Here is a 16,859-nt window from a genome sequence, read left to right on the forward strand (position 1 = left end):
AGCAGGAAGGTTGGAAAATTCCAAGTTGTACATGATCACCGAAAGGCAAGACCTTAATGTAAGATGTGGCTCGTAATGGAAATTTGCCAATGGAATGTAATAAAATTAGCTTTTATTATTTAAAGTTATTTAAAAAAGTTGTTGAAATTTTGTTACAGAGAAGCTTGTCAGTAAGATTGAGACAAAGCAAAATTAATAGACAAATTATTACAGTAAGGTGCATATATGGATGCAGGCACAAGGGCTGAGGGAGAGACAGGGAGTGGGAGAAGGGAGAGGTATGTGCAATGACACGAGGAAATTAACACACTACATATTAGACAAAAATGGGGGGTAGAGGATGTGTTTTAGTGTGAGGAAATTTATCATATGACATTTTAGACAAAAGTATTCTGTCTTTTCTGCCTATGACAACCATGTGTGATGCGTAAGGAGCTATGTACATCAATTTTTCAAGAGAAAGTCTGAAGTAAAAAACTGATTTTCCACATGCACACTTCCCAGAATTTCCAACTGACATGAAAACGAAACTGACACATGTGATAGAGAACTAAGAAGTCAAGACAGACAGAGAACAAAATGATACTATCTCAAGATAGTCTGTCTCTTCTGCACTGAATGCAGACCATTTTTGAAAGAGAAGAATTAATTTAAATATGAAGAAGGCAAAAAGCAAAAACATCGGATCATAAAAATTGTGGGTGTGGGTTGTAAAGAGGAAGCAATAGAAAACGATCTACACTGGTAGCTTGGTGAAAAGTTGACAATAGGAGTCATGACTCCAAGGAAGGAGTATGCATGATGGAGAAGTGATAGAGTGAAGGAATTTATTTATTTATTTATTGCTTCCCGAAAACCTGTCCTCCTGTTTGTCTAAAGCAGGTCACATAACACATTCATAACATTTAAAATTGTCCACATAATAGTACTTTTTTAAATTCTTAACTCTTACAATCCAATAATACAGACATCGATCCACACAAATAACTAGGAAAAATACAAAATTTAAGTAAGTGATGAATCAAAGAACAAAAATGAATTGGGAGAAACTATACAAGACAGACAGATGATCATTAATGGTGAAAATTTTCACTTCTTAAGCTAGGAGAATTCAGAAGACGATGACTTGGAAGAGCCATTTCTGTTTTTATGAGCTTTTGATGGGAGGATGTATCCCCAGGAACCAAGAATCAGAATTCCTGGTAAAATCTATTATGGCTAGCCACCTGGACACACACAGTCTCCCCCCCCCCTCCCCAATATCAATAATTTCTTTACCTTTTGTTTACAGTTGTAAAATTTGCTTGAAATCCTCTGTCAGCTTCCAGCTTCTCAGACAAAGCACACACTACTTCATCAGTAGGCTTTTCTCCATGGGTTGCAATAAAATGTAACAGTTCTTCTGGATCACTGTGCTGCAGCCAAGCCAAATAGGCCTCAGGACCTGGTCGTCTATCATCCCGTTCAAATACTTCCTCCATGACTGAGTGGGCAAGTTCATTATTTCCATTACGAAATGCAGCAACAGCCAAGGAAGTGTAAACAGCAGATTTAGGATGGTGCGTCAGCTGTAACATGCATAGTTTCCTTAGTACTAATTAGCTCTCAGCCATTCTGCGAACAGTCAAAATGGTCACTATAAGAATATATTTTATGTAGCACGTCATATGAACACTTATCAAAATGAATCAAACAATAATGAAATTTACTATGGTCAACATTACAATAAAATTAATCTGTAACAATGGACCTAAAATACAGCTGGAACCAAGTGCTGTTTAATGTAAGTAATGCTAAATTTCACTATAAAATGTGCGTAACAAGATATCTGGCCAGTGAACAAATCTAACTTTATGTTATGTAGTCCTCAAACAACAGATCAAAACAGCAATGTGAAAGCTCTAGAGTATGATACAAGTGTGGTTACAGAGGTTATAAAAATTAAAAATACCCATTATTATTGCACTCGGGCTAAACCCAAGCACCTACTCAATACTTACTATACTTTTTTATTTTTTAAATTGTGTTCAATTACAGTTACAGTCAGTATAGCCACTTACAATATCAAATTCTTTTGTTCATCCAATGCTCTTAGCACTGATAAAGTATCATTTGTTTTTGAGTTTCCCAACACAGTTCTGCAGTTGATGATATTTTATGTTGCTGTGAGGTTTCACAAGTTAGTAAATGACGCCAGTTCCTAACAGTGTGTTATTTATTCTAAATTAAACATTGCATGAGGGTACACACCAATTTGATTCAACTGCTCAGATACCAATCATCACTTGCAATTAGTCATAGTGTTGTCACAGTTTCAGTCTGTGAAAATTCTGGAATAAATTCACATAACAGATCTTTCCACTTTCTGATAGTACCAGAATTGACACCACCAATGCCATTGTCAGTGTGCTGGGATGTTGGCATTGATCATTGCTGGACAATGCCCCTGTCGATACAGCAACTCAGCAGAAGCTGTTGTTTCCGTACCGCCGTTTCTGTGTGTCGACAACCTGGGGTGCCAGGAAGCTACTGCAGTTTGACATAGTGTCGGTTGCAGCAGACGGATGTCAGTCATCGATCCTGTTCCAGAGTTTTTCATGGTGACACAGAAACACAGTCTTTTCCGCAAAGTCAGCACCGAACAGCTCCATTTAAACCCTTCCCTGACCAGCAGTCATGGTCAGCCAGCTGGGCAACGTAACTGCATCCAGTTTGTCTCAGCCACAACCTTGTAGTCTTTACTGTAATTAAAATGCTGCCACTGGGCCATGATCCACAGACCTCAGTCTAACTGTCTGTGGCCTGGCAGCCAACAGTTTGCCACCAAGCCATGGGACAGCTCACTACTGCTGGAGACTACCAGGTGCCCATCGCCACTCTCCAGCCAACAGTTCAGCTGGGAAATGCTGTGATCTACCACCTGTCACAAGGGAGAAGGCCATGTGAGGTGCCTCGCTTCTGTAGTGGGGCCACATCCCACTGCTGGCCACCACTGCTGACTCAGAACCTGTGTGCTCAGTGAGTTCGTCATCACAGCAGTGCATGTGCACAGCACCCTCCTCTACAAGCTGGAATATTACAAGCTGATGCCAAACCACGCCAGAGATGAAGGAACACCCGAATAACTGTCCAAGTTGAATCAATTAATAAATAACTGTTTGTGTTCACTGTTTCTTTCTCTACAGCTGCCCCTCTCATCTCTATGAATCCACAATGGCCAGAGGGAGAGCCCTCACCATCCTGAGCACCAGAAGAAAGTCTTTTCCCCTCAATACCAGTCATTTGTCCCACCAACCACTACTTTATTTTCATGCTGCACTGTAAGATATTCCATGTGACTTTTCCGAAAATTTTCATTTATTAGGTCATTAAAGTGTACTGTTCCTGACTTGTTGGTCTGCCATTTCATTACCATGAATTTCAACAAAGGGCGGTATGCACTGAAATTTTCCTTCTTTTCCTTCCTTTGATAAAGTGTTAATTTGAAAAACTGATGCAGAATCCTTCAGTATCACCACTTTTTGTAATAAACCTGTCTGAACATAAAGTTGGTGTAACACAATATAACTGGCATAAACTTCAACAGTTGCTGTAATGTCATCCAGTTTTATTGGAAAAGGAAAAGAGCTAACTATACAATCTCACACCCGCAGATCTGTTTCTTTCTATCACAGTCATCTGTACACACACACAAGGAACAAATCGTCTGATGGATATAGGTTGTAATTGTACATATGAAGATGACACCATACACATACTGACATCACGTTTTCTTGTGAGGTTTTCTGTTTATCTGAGTTTAATGGTGATTTCAGTGCAATTAAGTGGAAAAAGCAAAGGAATTACAAATGCCATGGTTAACATTTCTAAAAATATCAAAACAACCAGGAAATAAATTTGTATGGAACAATTAAAATTCATGTCTAGATCCAAAAGTACAAATAAAAATTAGTTAATATAGGCGAACTTATAGCTATAGACCTGTTATCCAGATTAATAATTTTGATGATACAAACAGCCAATATTTGACTTTGTACACCCTGCAATACCGTCTGTGAATAGGAGATCAACTACAACCATTTTTAGACATTTTGGTAAATGTGGCCACTAGACCTTGTCACACTAGGCCCGTAAGTACATAAATACCCATGTATATGAATTATGTTTTTTTTGCTGTTCTGGAATTTTAAAATCACGATGTCTCCAATATCCTTGCAAAAGTGATTACGAGTAACAAAAAGACTGTCAGACAGTGAGCTTTCGATAAACAAGGCCTTTGTTGAAACTAGACAACACACACACACACACACACACACACACACACACACAAAATGTGCATGCAAACACAACACACACACACACACACACACACACACACACACACGACCACAGTCTCTGGCAGCTGAAAGCAGATTTCAGCCACCAGAGACTGTGGTTGTGTGTGTGTGTGTTTTGTCTATTTTTAACGAAGGTCTTGTTGATCGAAAGGTCAATTTCTGACAGTCTTTTTGTTGCGTCTATCTGCGACTCAGCATCTCCGCTATATGGTGAGTACCAACTACCCTTTTCATGATTTTGTTACATTCCATCCTAGATTTTCCATTGTTTGAAAAGTGATTAAGGGATGAATAAAATGACAGCAACTACGAGAATTATAAATATTTCTGCTAATGGTTTTTCATGCTCTCTCTATAATACTTCAGTATAAAGAATGATATTTCATCTACGTCTGATGAAATTTTACATCTCAAATCCTGCACATTACCTTTATAACTTGTGTTCATGGAGGACAACAACAATGTTCTGTTTGTCTCATTTTCTGCATGCATGAGTTTTTTCCATAAAACTCTGTGACAACTTACTTTAATATAAAATTTAAAATAATAGGAACAAGACTTAAGGTAAGGTGAATACAGGGTTATAAATACAAAATCAAATAGGGGTAATGCAGGAGTAGGTTTAACAATTAATAAAAAAAATAGGAGTGCGGGTAAGCTACAACAAACAGCATAGTGAACACATTGTTGTGGCCAAGATAGACACGAAGCCCATTCCTACTACAGTAATACAAGTTTATATGCCAACTAGCTCTGCAGATGATGAAGAAATTGATGAAATGTATGATGAGATAAAACAAATGATTCAGGTAGTGAAGGGAGACGAAAATTTAATAGTCATGGGCAACTGGAATTCGAGAGTAGGAAAAGGGAGAGAGGGAAACATAGTAGGTGAATATGGACTGGGGGCTAAGAAATGAAAGAGGAAGCCATCTGGTAGAATTTTGCACAGAGCATAACTTAATCATAGCTAACACTTGGTTCAAGAATCATAAAAGAAGGTTGTATACATGGAAGAATCCTGGAGATACTAGAAGGTATCAGATAGATTATATAAAGGTAAAACAGAGATTTAGGAACCAGGTTTTAAATTGTAAGACATTTCCAGAGGCAGATGTGGACTCTGAGCACAATCTATTGGTTATAGAAGAAGAATGGGTAGCTCTGAGGGATGAAGTAGTGAAGGCAGCAGAGGATCAAGTAGGTAAAAAGACGAGGGCGGTAGAAATCATTGGGTAACAGAAGAAATATTGAATTTAACTGATGAAAGGAAAAAATATAAAAATGCAGTAAATGAAGCAGGCAAAAAGGAATACAAATTTCTGAAAAATGAGGTCGACAGGAAGTGTAAAATGGCTAATTAGGGCTAGAGGACAAATGTACAGATGTAGAGGCCTATCTCACTAGGGGTAAGATAGATAATGCCTACAGGCAAATTAAAGAGACCTTTGGAGAAAAGAGAGCCACTTGTATGAATATCAAGAGCTAAGATGGAAATCCAGTTCTAAGCGAAGAAGGGAAAGCAGAAAGGTGGTGGTTGTTGTTGTTGTTGTTGTTGTTGTTGTTGTGGTCTTCAGTCCTGAGACTGGTTTGATGTAGCTCTCCATGCTAATCTATACTGTGCAAGCTCCTTCATCTCCCAGTATCTACTGCAACCTACATCCTTCTGAATCTGCTTAGTGTATTCATCTCTTGGTCTCCCTCTACGATTTTTACCCTCCACACTGCCCTCCAATCCTAAATTTGTGATCCCTTGATGCCTCAGGACATGTCCTATCAACCGATCCCTTCTTCTAGTCAAGTTGTGCTACAAACTTCTCTTCTCCCCAATCCTATTCAATACCTCCTCATTAGTTACGTGATCTACCCACCTAATCTTCAACAAGTGAAAATTACCGAACTATCAGTTTAATAAGTCATAGCTGCAAAATACTAACGTGAATTGTTTACAGACGAATGGAAAAACTGGTAGAAGCCGACCTCAGGCAAGATCAGTTTGGATTCCGTAGAAATGTTGGAACACGTGAGGCAATACTGACCTTACGACTTATCTCAGAAGAAAGATTAAGGAAAGGCAAACCTATGTTTCTAGCATTTGTAGACTTAGAGAAAGCTTTTGACAATGATGACTGGAATACTGTCTTTCAAATTCTAAAGGTGGCAGGGATAAAATACAGGGAGCAAAAGGCCATTTACAATTTGTACAGAAACCAGATGGCAGTTATAAGAGTCAAGGGGCATGAAAGGGAAGCAGTGGTTGGGAAGGGAGTGAGACAGGGTTGTAGCCTCTCCCCGATGTTATTCAATCTGTATATTGAGCAAGCAGTAAAGGAAACAAAAGAAAAATTCGAAGTAGGTATTAAAATCCATGGTGACAAAATAAAAACTTTGAGGTTTGCTGATGACATTGTAATTCTGTCAGAGACAGCAAAGGACTTGGAAGAGCAGTTGAACGGAATGGACAGTGTCTTGAAAGGCAGATATAAGATGAACATCAACAAAAGCAAAACAAGGTTAATGGAATGTAGTCGAATTAAGTCGGGTGATGCTGAGGGAATTAGATTAGGAAATGAGGCACTTTAAGTATTAAAGGAGATTTGCTATTTGAGGGGGGGGGGGGCAAAATAACTGATGATGGTTGAAGTAGAGAGGATATAAAATGTAGACTGGCAATAGGAAGGAAAGCATTTCTGAAGAAGAGAAATTTGTTAACATCGAGTATAGTGTCAGGAAATCGTTTTTGAAAGTATTTGTATGGAGTGTAGCCATGTATGGAAATGAAACATGGACGATAAATAGTTTGGACAAGAAGAGAATAGAAGCTTTTAAAATATGGTGCTACAGAAGAATGTTGAAGATTAGATGGGTAGATCACATAACTAATGAAGAGGTGTTGAATAGAATTGGGGAGAAGAGGAGTTTGTGGCACAACTTGACAAGAAGAAGGGACTGGTTGGTAGGACATGTTCTGAGGCATCAAGGGCTCGCAAATTTAGCATTGGAGGGCAGCATGGAGCATAAAAATCATAGGGAGAGACCAAAATATGAATACACTAAGCAGATTCAGAAGGATGTAGGTTGCAGTAAGTACTGGGAGATGAAGAAGCTTGCACAGGATAGAGTAGCATGGAGAGTTGCATCAAACCAGTCTCAGGACTGAAGACCACAACAACAACAACTTTAACATTGGAAAATCAAGTATTATCAGAACTGTAGAACTGTGTAACTTTGTGACTGAACTTTTAATTTGTGACAACAGCACACTCTGGCTTTTTGTTCTTAAATCTTTATCTTGGGTTAACATTCAACAGATAGCTCTGCTGTACTGCATACTTTAGAGAACCACAGAGAGAGAGCGCAGCCTATGGTGGTGACAATACTGACTGGCTGAGAGCTCTGGGTGCCATGTTTTTACCTGTCTTGGGCTTACTGGGGGCTGAAATATAATGTGCAGTGCTCTTGTAGACCAATTTTAATGTTCTCAATACCTATTCCATGGTATAATTATTTGCAGGGAGAAATACAGGAGGTATTGCTGTACTACTTCATGTCCTTTGTCATTTTATTTTACATTATTTAACATCAATAAAAGAATCGTGTTGTAAGTCAAATCTGCAGTAATGACTGCTGCATTAGTTCTCACACCAATTTTTATAGACTACATCTGGATTGATAGGGGATTTAATAAATGTAACTAAAATGGCTTATGTACTTTTTAATGACAATAAAGAGCAATTCCAGACTGTTCCCCTATCAACTATAAAAATTGCCCCAACTTTTCTATTAAATGAAGAAAGACACAAACAGTGCACAGTTAGAATTAACCTGCAAGACAGGTAGTCATAAAGGTGCTTTGCGAAAACCAAAAATTGTTTCTTTGTGAAGTATGCATTTTGTACTGTGATATCTCATTAGCAAAGTCTAACCAATAAGATCTGATTGTATATACTACTGTTCCAAGACTATTCAGCGTACAATTTGTACATTACTAATAAAAGAACAAATAAAAACATCACATTCTTACTACCAAACAGTTGTCATATGATGACAGCAGTTTCATGACAAACATTGATATTATTCATTTAGTGCGTGACTCACTGTGTCTCATAATTATTTAATGCTCAAATATTGTGTGTGGTGTCGTGCCTTAGTACCAGTCCACAGACTGAGTTCAAACCTTGGTCAGTTTAGTTATGAAACAAACAAAAGTGAGTCTGACTCCATGATTTATGCAGAGTCAGATAATGCCTGGAATGAGAGCTGAAATCAGCATGCACTGAAACCACACAGAAACAGTTGTTGGTCATGGAAGAAAAAGTTACTGGCAGTCATATAGTTCTCTGTTTTGAGTGTGCATGTTATGCTTCATACAAATTGGAAAATTACGCTTCATAATGCAGTTTTCTGTTCTTATTTTGTTTCAATGAAGATAGGCCTATAATTTCAATTTTAAGAATACCTGAGAAATAAATTTCATCAAACTGCCAAACTTTGTGACATACGTTTTTCTGTGTACAGCTACATCAAAACTCATAAAATTTGTAACAAAGTTGTAACCACGTGTCGTAAAGAAATACTAGGTCAGGTCCTCTTTATGACAGATGAATTTAACTCTCCTTCCCCTGTCTCATACTTATTGTCACAACAAAGTCCTGAGGAGGGGAGTGACTTTGTGGTAATAAAAAATTACATATTCTGAATATTTCATTGAACATAAAACCTTTATTGACATCAAAATTAAGGAATAAAGACAATTAAATTCAATATGTTTATAACATTATGTTACAAAAATTGCTAAAAGTGTCACACAGTTGCCAAAGCTATGAAACTTTTTTCAATAAATTTTATAACTCCTTTAAATATTGGAAAATTAAGTCTTTGTAGAATGTGACAATTTCGTATGATTTTCAGTCTGATGTTTCCCTGTGTATTTCTATTTTGTAAATTCTTAGTTGGTCATCTGGATGACCTCATAATTATGGCATGATATTTCAGCAAACAGACTTATTGCCATCTTCAGGTGGTCCCTGATGACTGCTGCTCCACTTCTGTCAGCATCCTTTATATGCTGGCTGTTACCCCCTCCACCACTTTGCTGCATGTGGCTGCTGCACTGTATGGTGGGGGTGATGGAGGCAGCAGCACCTGACTCCACATGGCCGTACTTTGGACTACACCACCAAAATACTTAGGCAGTCTTCCTCCTTCTGGAACTGTGTATTAAATATGCCACTGAAATCAGGGTCCAAGATGGTCTAATTAATAAAGATAGTGGTCTACAACTGAGTCAGGCAGGTAACACTGCACTGAGCCTAGAAAAAGAAAAGCATTCCTATACCATGAGGTCTGCACCCAGCAATGATAGTGTGGACAATGGTGACCAGAGTTCAGAGCAGGATGTCGCTATGCCTACTGCCACCACCATCCACTGTAGTGGCTGAATATATAGCAATAGGAGCAGAGAGGTGGAGGAGATAGTGGGCAGTGCATGAAGGATGCCGACACGAGTAGAGCAGCAGTCATCTGGGACCACCTGAAAATGGTAACCAGTCTGCTTGCTGAACTAGTGTGGAGTAATTACAACGTGACCCAGCCAGACACTCTAGAATTCTACAAATTTCCTATGATTGTTTATTACGCGGCTCAATCCTCAATTTGCATGTTTTTAAGTTCTTGTTTTGTGATCTCACAAAGTTAGAGAGAGCTTTGCTACTGTTATCGTTATTACAGTCATCAGTCCTAAGGTTGGTTTGATGTAATTCGCCATTCCTGTTGCCCAATAGTCACCACCTCCTTTTTAGTACAACTATTGCATCATACAGCAACACTCTGGTTCTATACTACACACAGTTTTCATCATTCTACCACCTTCAAACAAGAACTGCTATATATTGCCCTGTAATTGTCAAAAAATATAGAAATTGTGAATGACTTTTTACAATTATCGAGGAGTAGTTCTCCAAAGAAGAATTTCATAAAGTTTTATAATATTGTATGTATGGTTATTAACTTGATTCTTTGGAAGAGGGCTGCTAAAATACTGACTTTGTAAACTTTTTCTCCAAACTTAGTTTACGCAGTGAAGACATTAAAATTTTATGTATAATTTTACTTACACGACATTGAAGAGTCAGACACTGCATAGATTGGCCAGAATAATAGAGATCGGTGATATCATCATTTATCACAACTCATACATATAAACTAGATTACAACAAGATCATTAGTATTAGGCATGTTGTCTTATACCATCTCAAAGATGTATGTTTGCTCCTCAAATTTCCTCTAGCCAGCAGTCACAATTTATACCAGAGAGAATTGTCATCTTGGACAAGTCTTGTAATAAAATGGGGCTTGTTGACATGCAAAGAACAAACCTTTTTGTCCAGCAACTTGACGTTCTTCAGACTGGAGGTCTACAATTATCACAATTCTGTGTATTATTCACACTTGGTAATCAAAGTAATTTGGTTCACCAAGTTACCAGTGCCTCTTGGGCGTTCTGTTGTGCTCTTATTCCCTCTGTAAATATGCAAATTTATGGGTAGGACTGAGCAAATATGAAGGTGAGCTTTTAAATTTTTACGAACAAACAGCACAGTGCATTTCATTGGAAGGAGGCTCAGTTCTGAACCGTTCTGTGCATTTCTTTTGTTAAATCCTGGCAGCCAATGAGATTTAGTCTTCCCACAAATAGCTCGTTGTGAGTAACACTACATGGCTATAAGGGCTCTCCTGCAGACTGAAATGTGGTTGTACTTGAGTGGCGAAGCGGATTTATTCACTGTCATCAGAAGTAACACTCTGGAAGGCTTGGCAACATGGAAGGTGTCTCCTCCCTCTGCCACCATGCTGTCCTAATGGATGCATTTGTTGTACATACCACAATGATTTCTGCAGTCATTTCACACAATATTGCTTGTCTGTTAGCACTGACAACTCTATACAAATGCTACTGCTCTCACTTATTAAGTGAAGGCCATTGCCCACTGCGTCGTCTGTGGTTAGATGTAATTCATGACATTTGGTGTTCTTGGCACACCCATGACATTGTGGATCTCAGAATACTGGCTTCCCTAAGGATTTCTGAAATGGAATATCCCATACATCTAGCTCTAAGTACCATTCCGCATTCAAAGTTTATTAATCCCTGTTGTGTGGCGACAATCACATCAGAATCATTTTCGCAAGAATCACCTGAGTGCAAATGACAACTCCATCAATGCACTGCCCTTTTATATCTTGTGTAAGTGATACTACCATCTGCATATGTGCAAATCACTATCCCATGACTTTTTTTCACCTAACTGTATACACATCATTCATTATTTTGTGTGAATAGAGAGATAGTGATGTTTCACAGGAAAAATATTTTCTGGATCCGTACAGAATATCTGCCAATAGAACATTTTCTTCAAGGTAATTCATATTAAGTTCAAATACATTATATGTTCCAAAATCCTACTGCAACTTGATGTCAGTGATATAGGTCTGTAATTTAGCAGATTAATCCTACTTCCTTTCTTGAGTTTTGGTGTGACCTGCACAATTTTCCAGTCTTTAGGCACAGATCTTTCATCAAGCAATAGGTTGTATATGATAGCCAATGTATGGAGCTATTTCATCAACGTACTCTGAAAGGAACCTAACTGATATACAATATGGACTAGAGGACTTGCCTGTATTAAATGATTTTAGCTGCTTCACTATATCAAGGATACCTACTTCTAAGTTACTCATATTGGCAGCTGTTTATGATTCGAATTCTGGAACATTTACTTCATCATCTTTGGTGAAGGAATTTTGGAAAACCATGTTTAGTAACTGAGCTGCAGATAGGCACAACAGAAAAACTGTCACAAATGAATCTTTTGGCCAGTAAGGCCTTCGTCAAAAGTAGATGACAGACACAACCGTAGCCACACTGCGAGCAGCAGCACCAGTGCATGATGGGAGTGGCGACTGGGTGGGAGTAGGGAGGACGCTGGGGAGGGATAGTAGGGTAGGGATGGCAGACAGTGCAGTGCTGCTGGGGAGTGTGGAGGGACGAGGTGGAGAGAGGGTGTAGGACAGTTATGTGCAGTCTAGAGGTTAGACAGAGGGCAGGTGAGAGATGGGATGGTAGGGAAGGAGGGGCAGGGGCAGCTGCAGTGGAGGGGGCAGGGGCAGGGGCAGTGGCAGCGGCGGGTTCGGGGGAAGGGGGAGGGGGAGGGGACAACAGAGAGGCATTCCCCTCGTAACTCAGTACAACCCAGGACTGGAGCAACTGAATTACATTCTCTGCCAGGTTTCTGACTACCTCTCATCGTGCCCTGAAATGAGTAATGTCCAACCAACTATCCTTCCCACCCCCACCCTCACAGAGGTATTCTGCTGTCCACCAAACCTACACAATAAACTCATATATCCCAAGATAATCCCTGCTCCCAACCCCTTACCTCATGGCTCATAACCCTGTAATAGACCTAGATGCAAGACCTGTCCTATATATCCTGCCACCACCACCTACTCCAGTCCAGTCACAAACATCACCTATCCCATCAAAGGCAGGGCTGCCTGTGAAACCAGCCATGTGATCTACAAGTTACGCTGCAACCACTGTGCTTCATTCTATGTGGGCATGACAACCAACAAGCTGTCTGTCCGCATGAATGGCCACTGACAAACTGTGGCCAAAAAGCAAGTGGACCACCCTGCTGCTGAGCCCACTGCTAAACATGACATCCTTCATTTCAATGTCTGCTTCACAGACTGTGCCATATGGATCCTTCCCACCAACACCAACTTTTCTGAATTGCGCAGGTGGAAACTTTCCCAGCAATACATCCTATGTTCCCATAACCCTCCTAGCTTCAGCTTTCATTAGTCATTGCCTCACACATCCATCCCTTTCCCTGTTCCCATTCCACCACCACACAGCCCTCATTCCACCATCACATATTGTCTTTTTACTTTCCTCCTTTTCCACTAACCCCCTCCCCCCACCCTCCATCTAACGTCCAGAGTGCGCATAACTGCCCTACACCCTCTTTCCACCTGTCCACTCCCCAGCAGCACTGCACTGTCCACTAGCCCTACCCTACTGTCCCTCCTCCTCCACACCCCAGCCTCCTACTTAACCCCACCCAGTTGCCTGAGACTACTGTCGTGTGTGTGTGTGTGTGTGTGTGTGTGTGTGTGTGTGTGTGTGTGTGTGTGTGAGCTTTATTTGTGACAGTCTTGTTGTACCTATCTGCGACTCAGAATCTCCGCTATATGGTGAGTAGCAACTTTCCTTTTTCATAATATTGTAACATTCCATCCTGGATTTTCCACTGTTTCAAGTTTAGTAAATCTACTGCAGTGGCACCGACATTGATAACATTACAAAAGCTGGCATTCAGTGAAGATATTGATTGTGTCTAGGGACTGGAGTACTTTACATATGATCATAATCTCTTTGGATTTTCTGCCGGATTTCATGACAGAGTTTTGTTGTGGAATCTTGTATTGAAGCCCGTGCTAAATTTCAAGCTCCAGTAAACATTTTGTTTGTATATGTACCACAAGAAACATGATTGCTTATACACCTCTGTGTGAGCTGAATTAGTCTAATCTCGTCTTTTTTTAAACCAAAACACAGTGGATTTCTTGCTTTAAGGTAATTCTTGACAATTTGTAAGCAGGCTTTCATAGAAAATTTTGCACCTACATTCAAGTGTCTACCAAATCAGGTTCAGAACACTTCAGCAGTATTCTAAGGTGGGTTAGAGAGCTTTGTAAGAAATCTTTACAGACTGATTGCTTTTTCTGGTATCCTATGAATGAAACAAAGTCCACCATCTGCTTTAACTGTGACTAATCCTATATGACGGTTCCATTTCATTCCCTACAAATTATTACTCCCAGGTATTAGAACAACTAGACTGATTCCAGGGGTGAGTCGTTGATATTGTAGTCATAGGATGCCACATTTTTCATTTTGTGAAGTACACAATTTACATTTCTGAATGTTACAGCAAGTTACCAATCTCTGCACTACTTTGAAATCTTATCAAGATCTGACTGAATATTTTTACAGCTGTTTTTCATAAAGTATTTCATTATATATAATGGCATCACCTGCAAAAACTCTTATATTATTATTAATAGGTTGTCCTGCCAATGAGACTAAAGATTCATCAGAGAAGCCAAATACTGCAGAATAGTTTTTGTATGCTCATTGGAAAAAGTGGCACCATTTTTTTCCTACAGAATTTTGGGGGTTGAGCTGGGATCAACGGAACGAGTGAAAACAGATTTTGGCCAAAACAGATTTTGGCCATCCGTCTACGACATTTATGACAAAATTTTCTGAGCACCATTCTGCCTCTGATGATGCAATGACATGTGATTCAATAAGTAGTAGCAGGATGATGCAAGGAGAAAGACTAAACGTTCTGACAAAAGGAGATATATCTACTGAAGCAAAAAAAACTATTAGACAAAATAAATTAAAATGTAGAATGTCGAGTCTGAACTTGGAACTGCAGCTTTAACTCTTTACTAAATTTGAGATGTTATAACAGATTCATTTGGCTATTTCGGGATGTTGTGCAGAGTGAATCAAGTTTATAAAATATGTGCAAATGGGGAAATTGAAAAAGTAAATGAAAATATAACTGATGCATCATCATTTAAAGTCACTAAACCTTTACAGAAGTTAATTTTGAAACAGAGTCAGATGACAGAAAAATAAGAAATGTTTGAGATAATTTTCTGGCTTTATTTTTGAATCAACTGGAACACAAAGAACTCATTTATTGAAGCATCATTTTCAGAAATGGAATTGGGAGCAATCTGGAAGATATGTAGTGTATATATAGTGGAAGGAAAACTGAACTCTCTACCAAAATGCGTTCTCAACAATTATGAAAATGACAGATTGCTACTTACTGGAAAGATGCCATGTTGCATTGCAGACAGGCACAAAGAAAAGCTGTTACACAGTGAGTTTTAACCTAAAGCCTTCTTCAGAAAAGAAAGAAAAATGCACACACACATTCACACAAACAGGCACACCTCGCACACACATGGCCGCTATCTTTGGCCACTCAAGCTGGACTGCAACTGCTGCATTGAACGAAAGCAGCATTCGGGAGTGGTACCTGAGATGTGTGCCAAAAAGGGTCCACAAGGGTCCCAAAAATACAACAAGTGCTGAATCTATGCAACCCTAGCCGTGTGACTAGTCATTATCAGAATTGCACAATTTGCAAGATAGCTGAACGTGGGATTCGGAGAGCGGATATTTAAAGATTTTACTGCCAATGAGACTAGTGACACCCCAGAGAAACCGAATACTGTAGAGTTGTTTTTGTATGCTCATAGTAAAACTACATTCATGGAGAAGATGGGAGTTGCATTTACTATTCTCTTGTTCATTTTGTTTTGCTCATTATTAGAATTTGTAAGTGTGAAAGTACTCAATAGTTTACATGATAGCTGGAACCACTTTTACCTACATTAATATTGTTTGCAAGGTCATTCATACACAACATGAACAGCAAGGGTCCCGATACACTTCCGCGGGATACAGCTATAGTTACTTCTACATTTGTTGACGACCCTCCATTCAAGGTGACAGCTTGCGTCCTCCCTACCAAGAAATTCTCAACTTCGTTGGAAATTTTACTTGATACCTCAACACAATCTTAATTTTCATAATAAGCATAGGTGTGGTTGGAAGTGAAGAAACATTGTATTTACCTGACTGCTTTGATCAATGGCTTTCAGGACGTCACATGAGAAAAGTTGAGTTTTGTTTTGCATGACTGATGTTTTCAGAATCTGTACTACACTGGTGTCCAAAAGTAAAGCAACAAACGGATCTTTTGCAAATTCGCTTTTATTTTGCCACAAAACAGTATAAAAAGGAGAGGAGACAGTACAGTAGAAAAAATGCAAAGAATACAGAACATACACAACTGGAACATGCATAATGGTGCACAATAATGTTCTTCGTATTTTCCAACTTATTAACGTGCTCAGTATGGGGTGTGACCACCTCTGGCAGCATTACAGGCCTGACAACATCAGGGCATGCTGTTAATGATGTTGTCAGTCTAACATTGAGGCAATTATGCCCATTCTTTCAGCAGAGTTGCTCACTAATCTCTGAGAGTGGTTGGTGGATGCTGACGCGATGCAACCCGTCCCACTAGTGCATCTCAGGATGGGCAAACAGCGGTTTGTTGCTTTAATTCTGGACACCAGTGTAGTTGGCACAGAGAAGGACATTCTGTTCAAGATATCTTGTTACCGTAAAGGCCTAACTGAACTACAATACCTTGAACTGCTTTGTTTAAGTCTTGGTAACGAGTCACATTCAAAAAGATTGTTTACAATTATTCTGCAGAATTTTGTTGTGGTTGTAGTTCCAACAACAATGAATTTAGTGAAGGTATAGTCAAATCAGTTATCATGTCAAAAACATCAATGCTCTACACACCATGATGGGAGCAGCTGACATTAGACTTACCATGAGATAAAGGCATCCTTAGG

At 39.2% G+C, this 16,859-nt stretch overlaps 1 protein-coding gene across 10 annotated transcripts in view; it reads right to left on the reverse strand.

The window, feature by feature from the left end:
- Positions 1-16,859, reverse strand: part of LOC126091944 (mitochondrial ribonuclease P catalytic subunit) — a 135,635-nt gene that overhangs the window by 74,416 nt on the left and 44,360 nt on the right. For all 10 annotated transcript variants that reach the window (XR_007521288.1, XR_007521287.1, XR_007521282.1 and 7 more), the window contains one exon: positions 1,279-1,568. Coding sequence is in view for 3 of the 10 variants with exons in the window: in XM_049907275.1 (XP_049763232.1) it covers positions 1,279-1,568 (290 nt within the window). In the remaining 7 variants the exon portion in view is untranslated. The remainder of the gene's footprint in view (positions 1-1,278; positions 1,569-16,859) is intronic.

This window comes from Schistocerca cancellata, chromosome 7, assembly GCF_023864275.1.
Source record: "Schistocerca cancellata isolate TAMUIC-IGC-003103 chromosome 7, iqSchCanc2.1, whole genome shotgun sequence".
Lineage (NCBI taxonomy): Eukaryota > Metazoa > Arthropoda > Insecta > Orthoptera > Acrididae > Schistocerca > Schistocerca cancellata.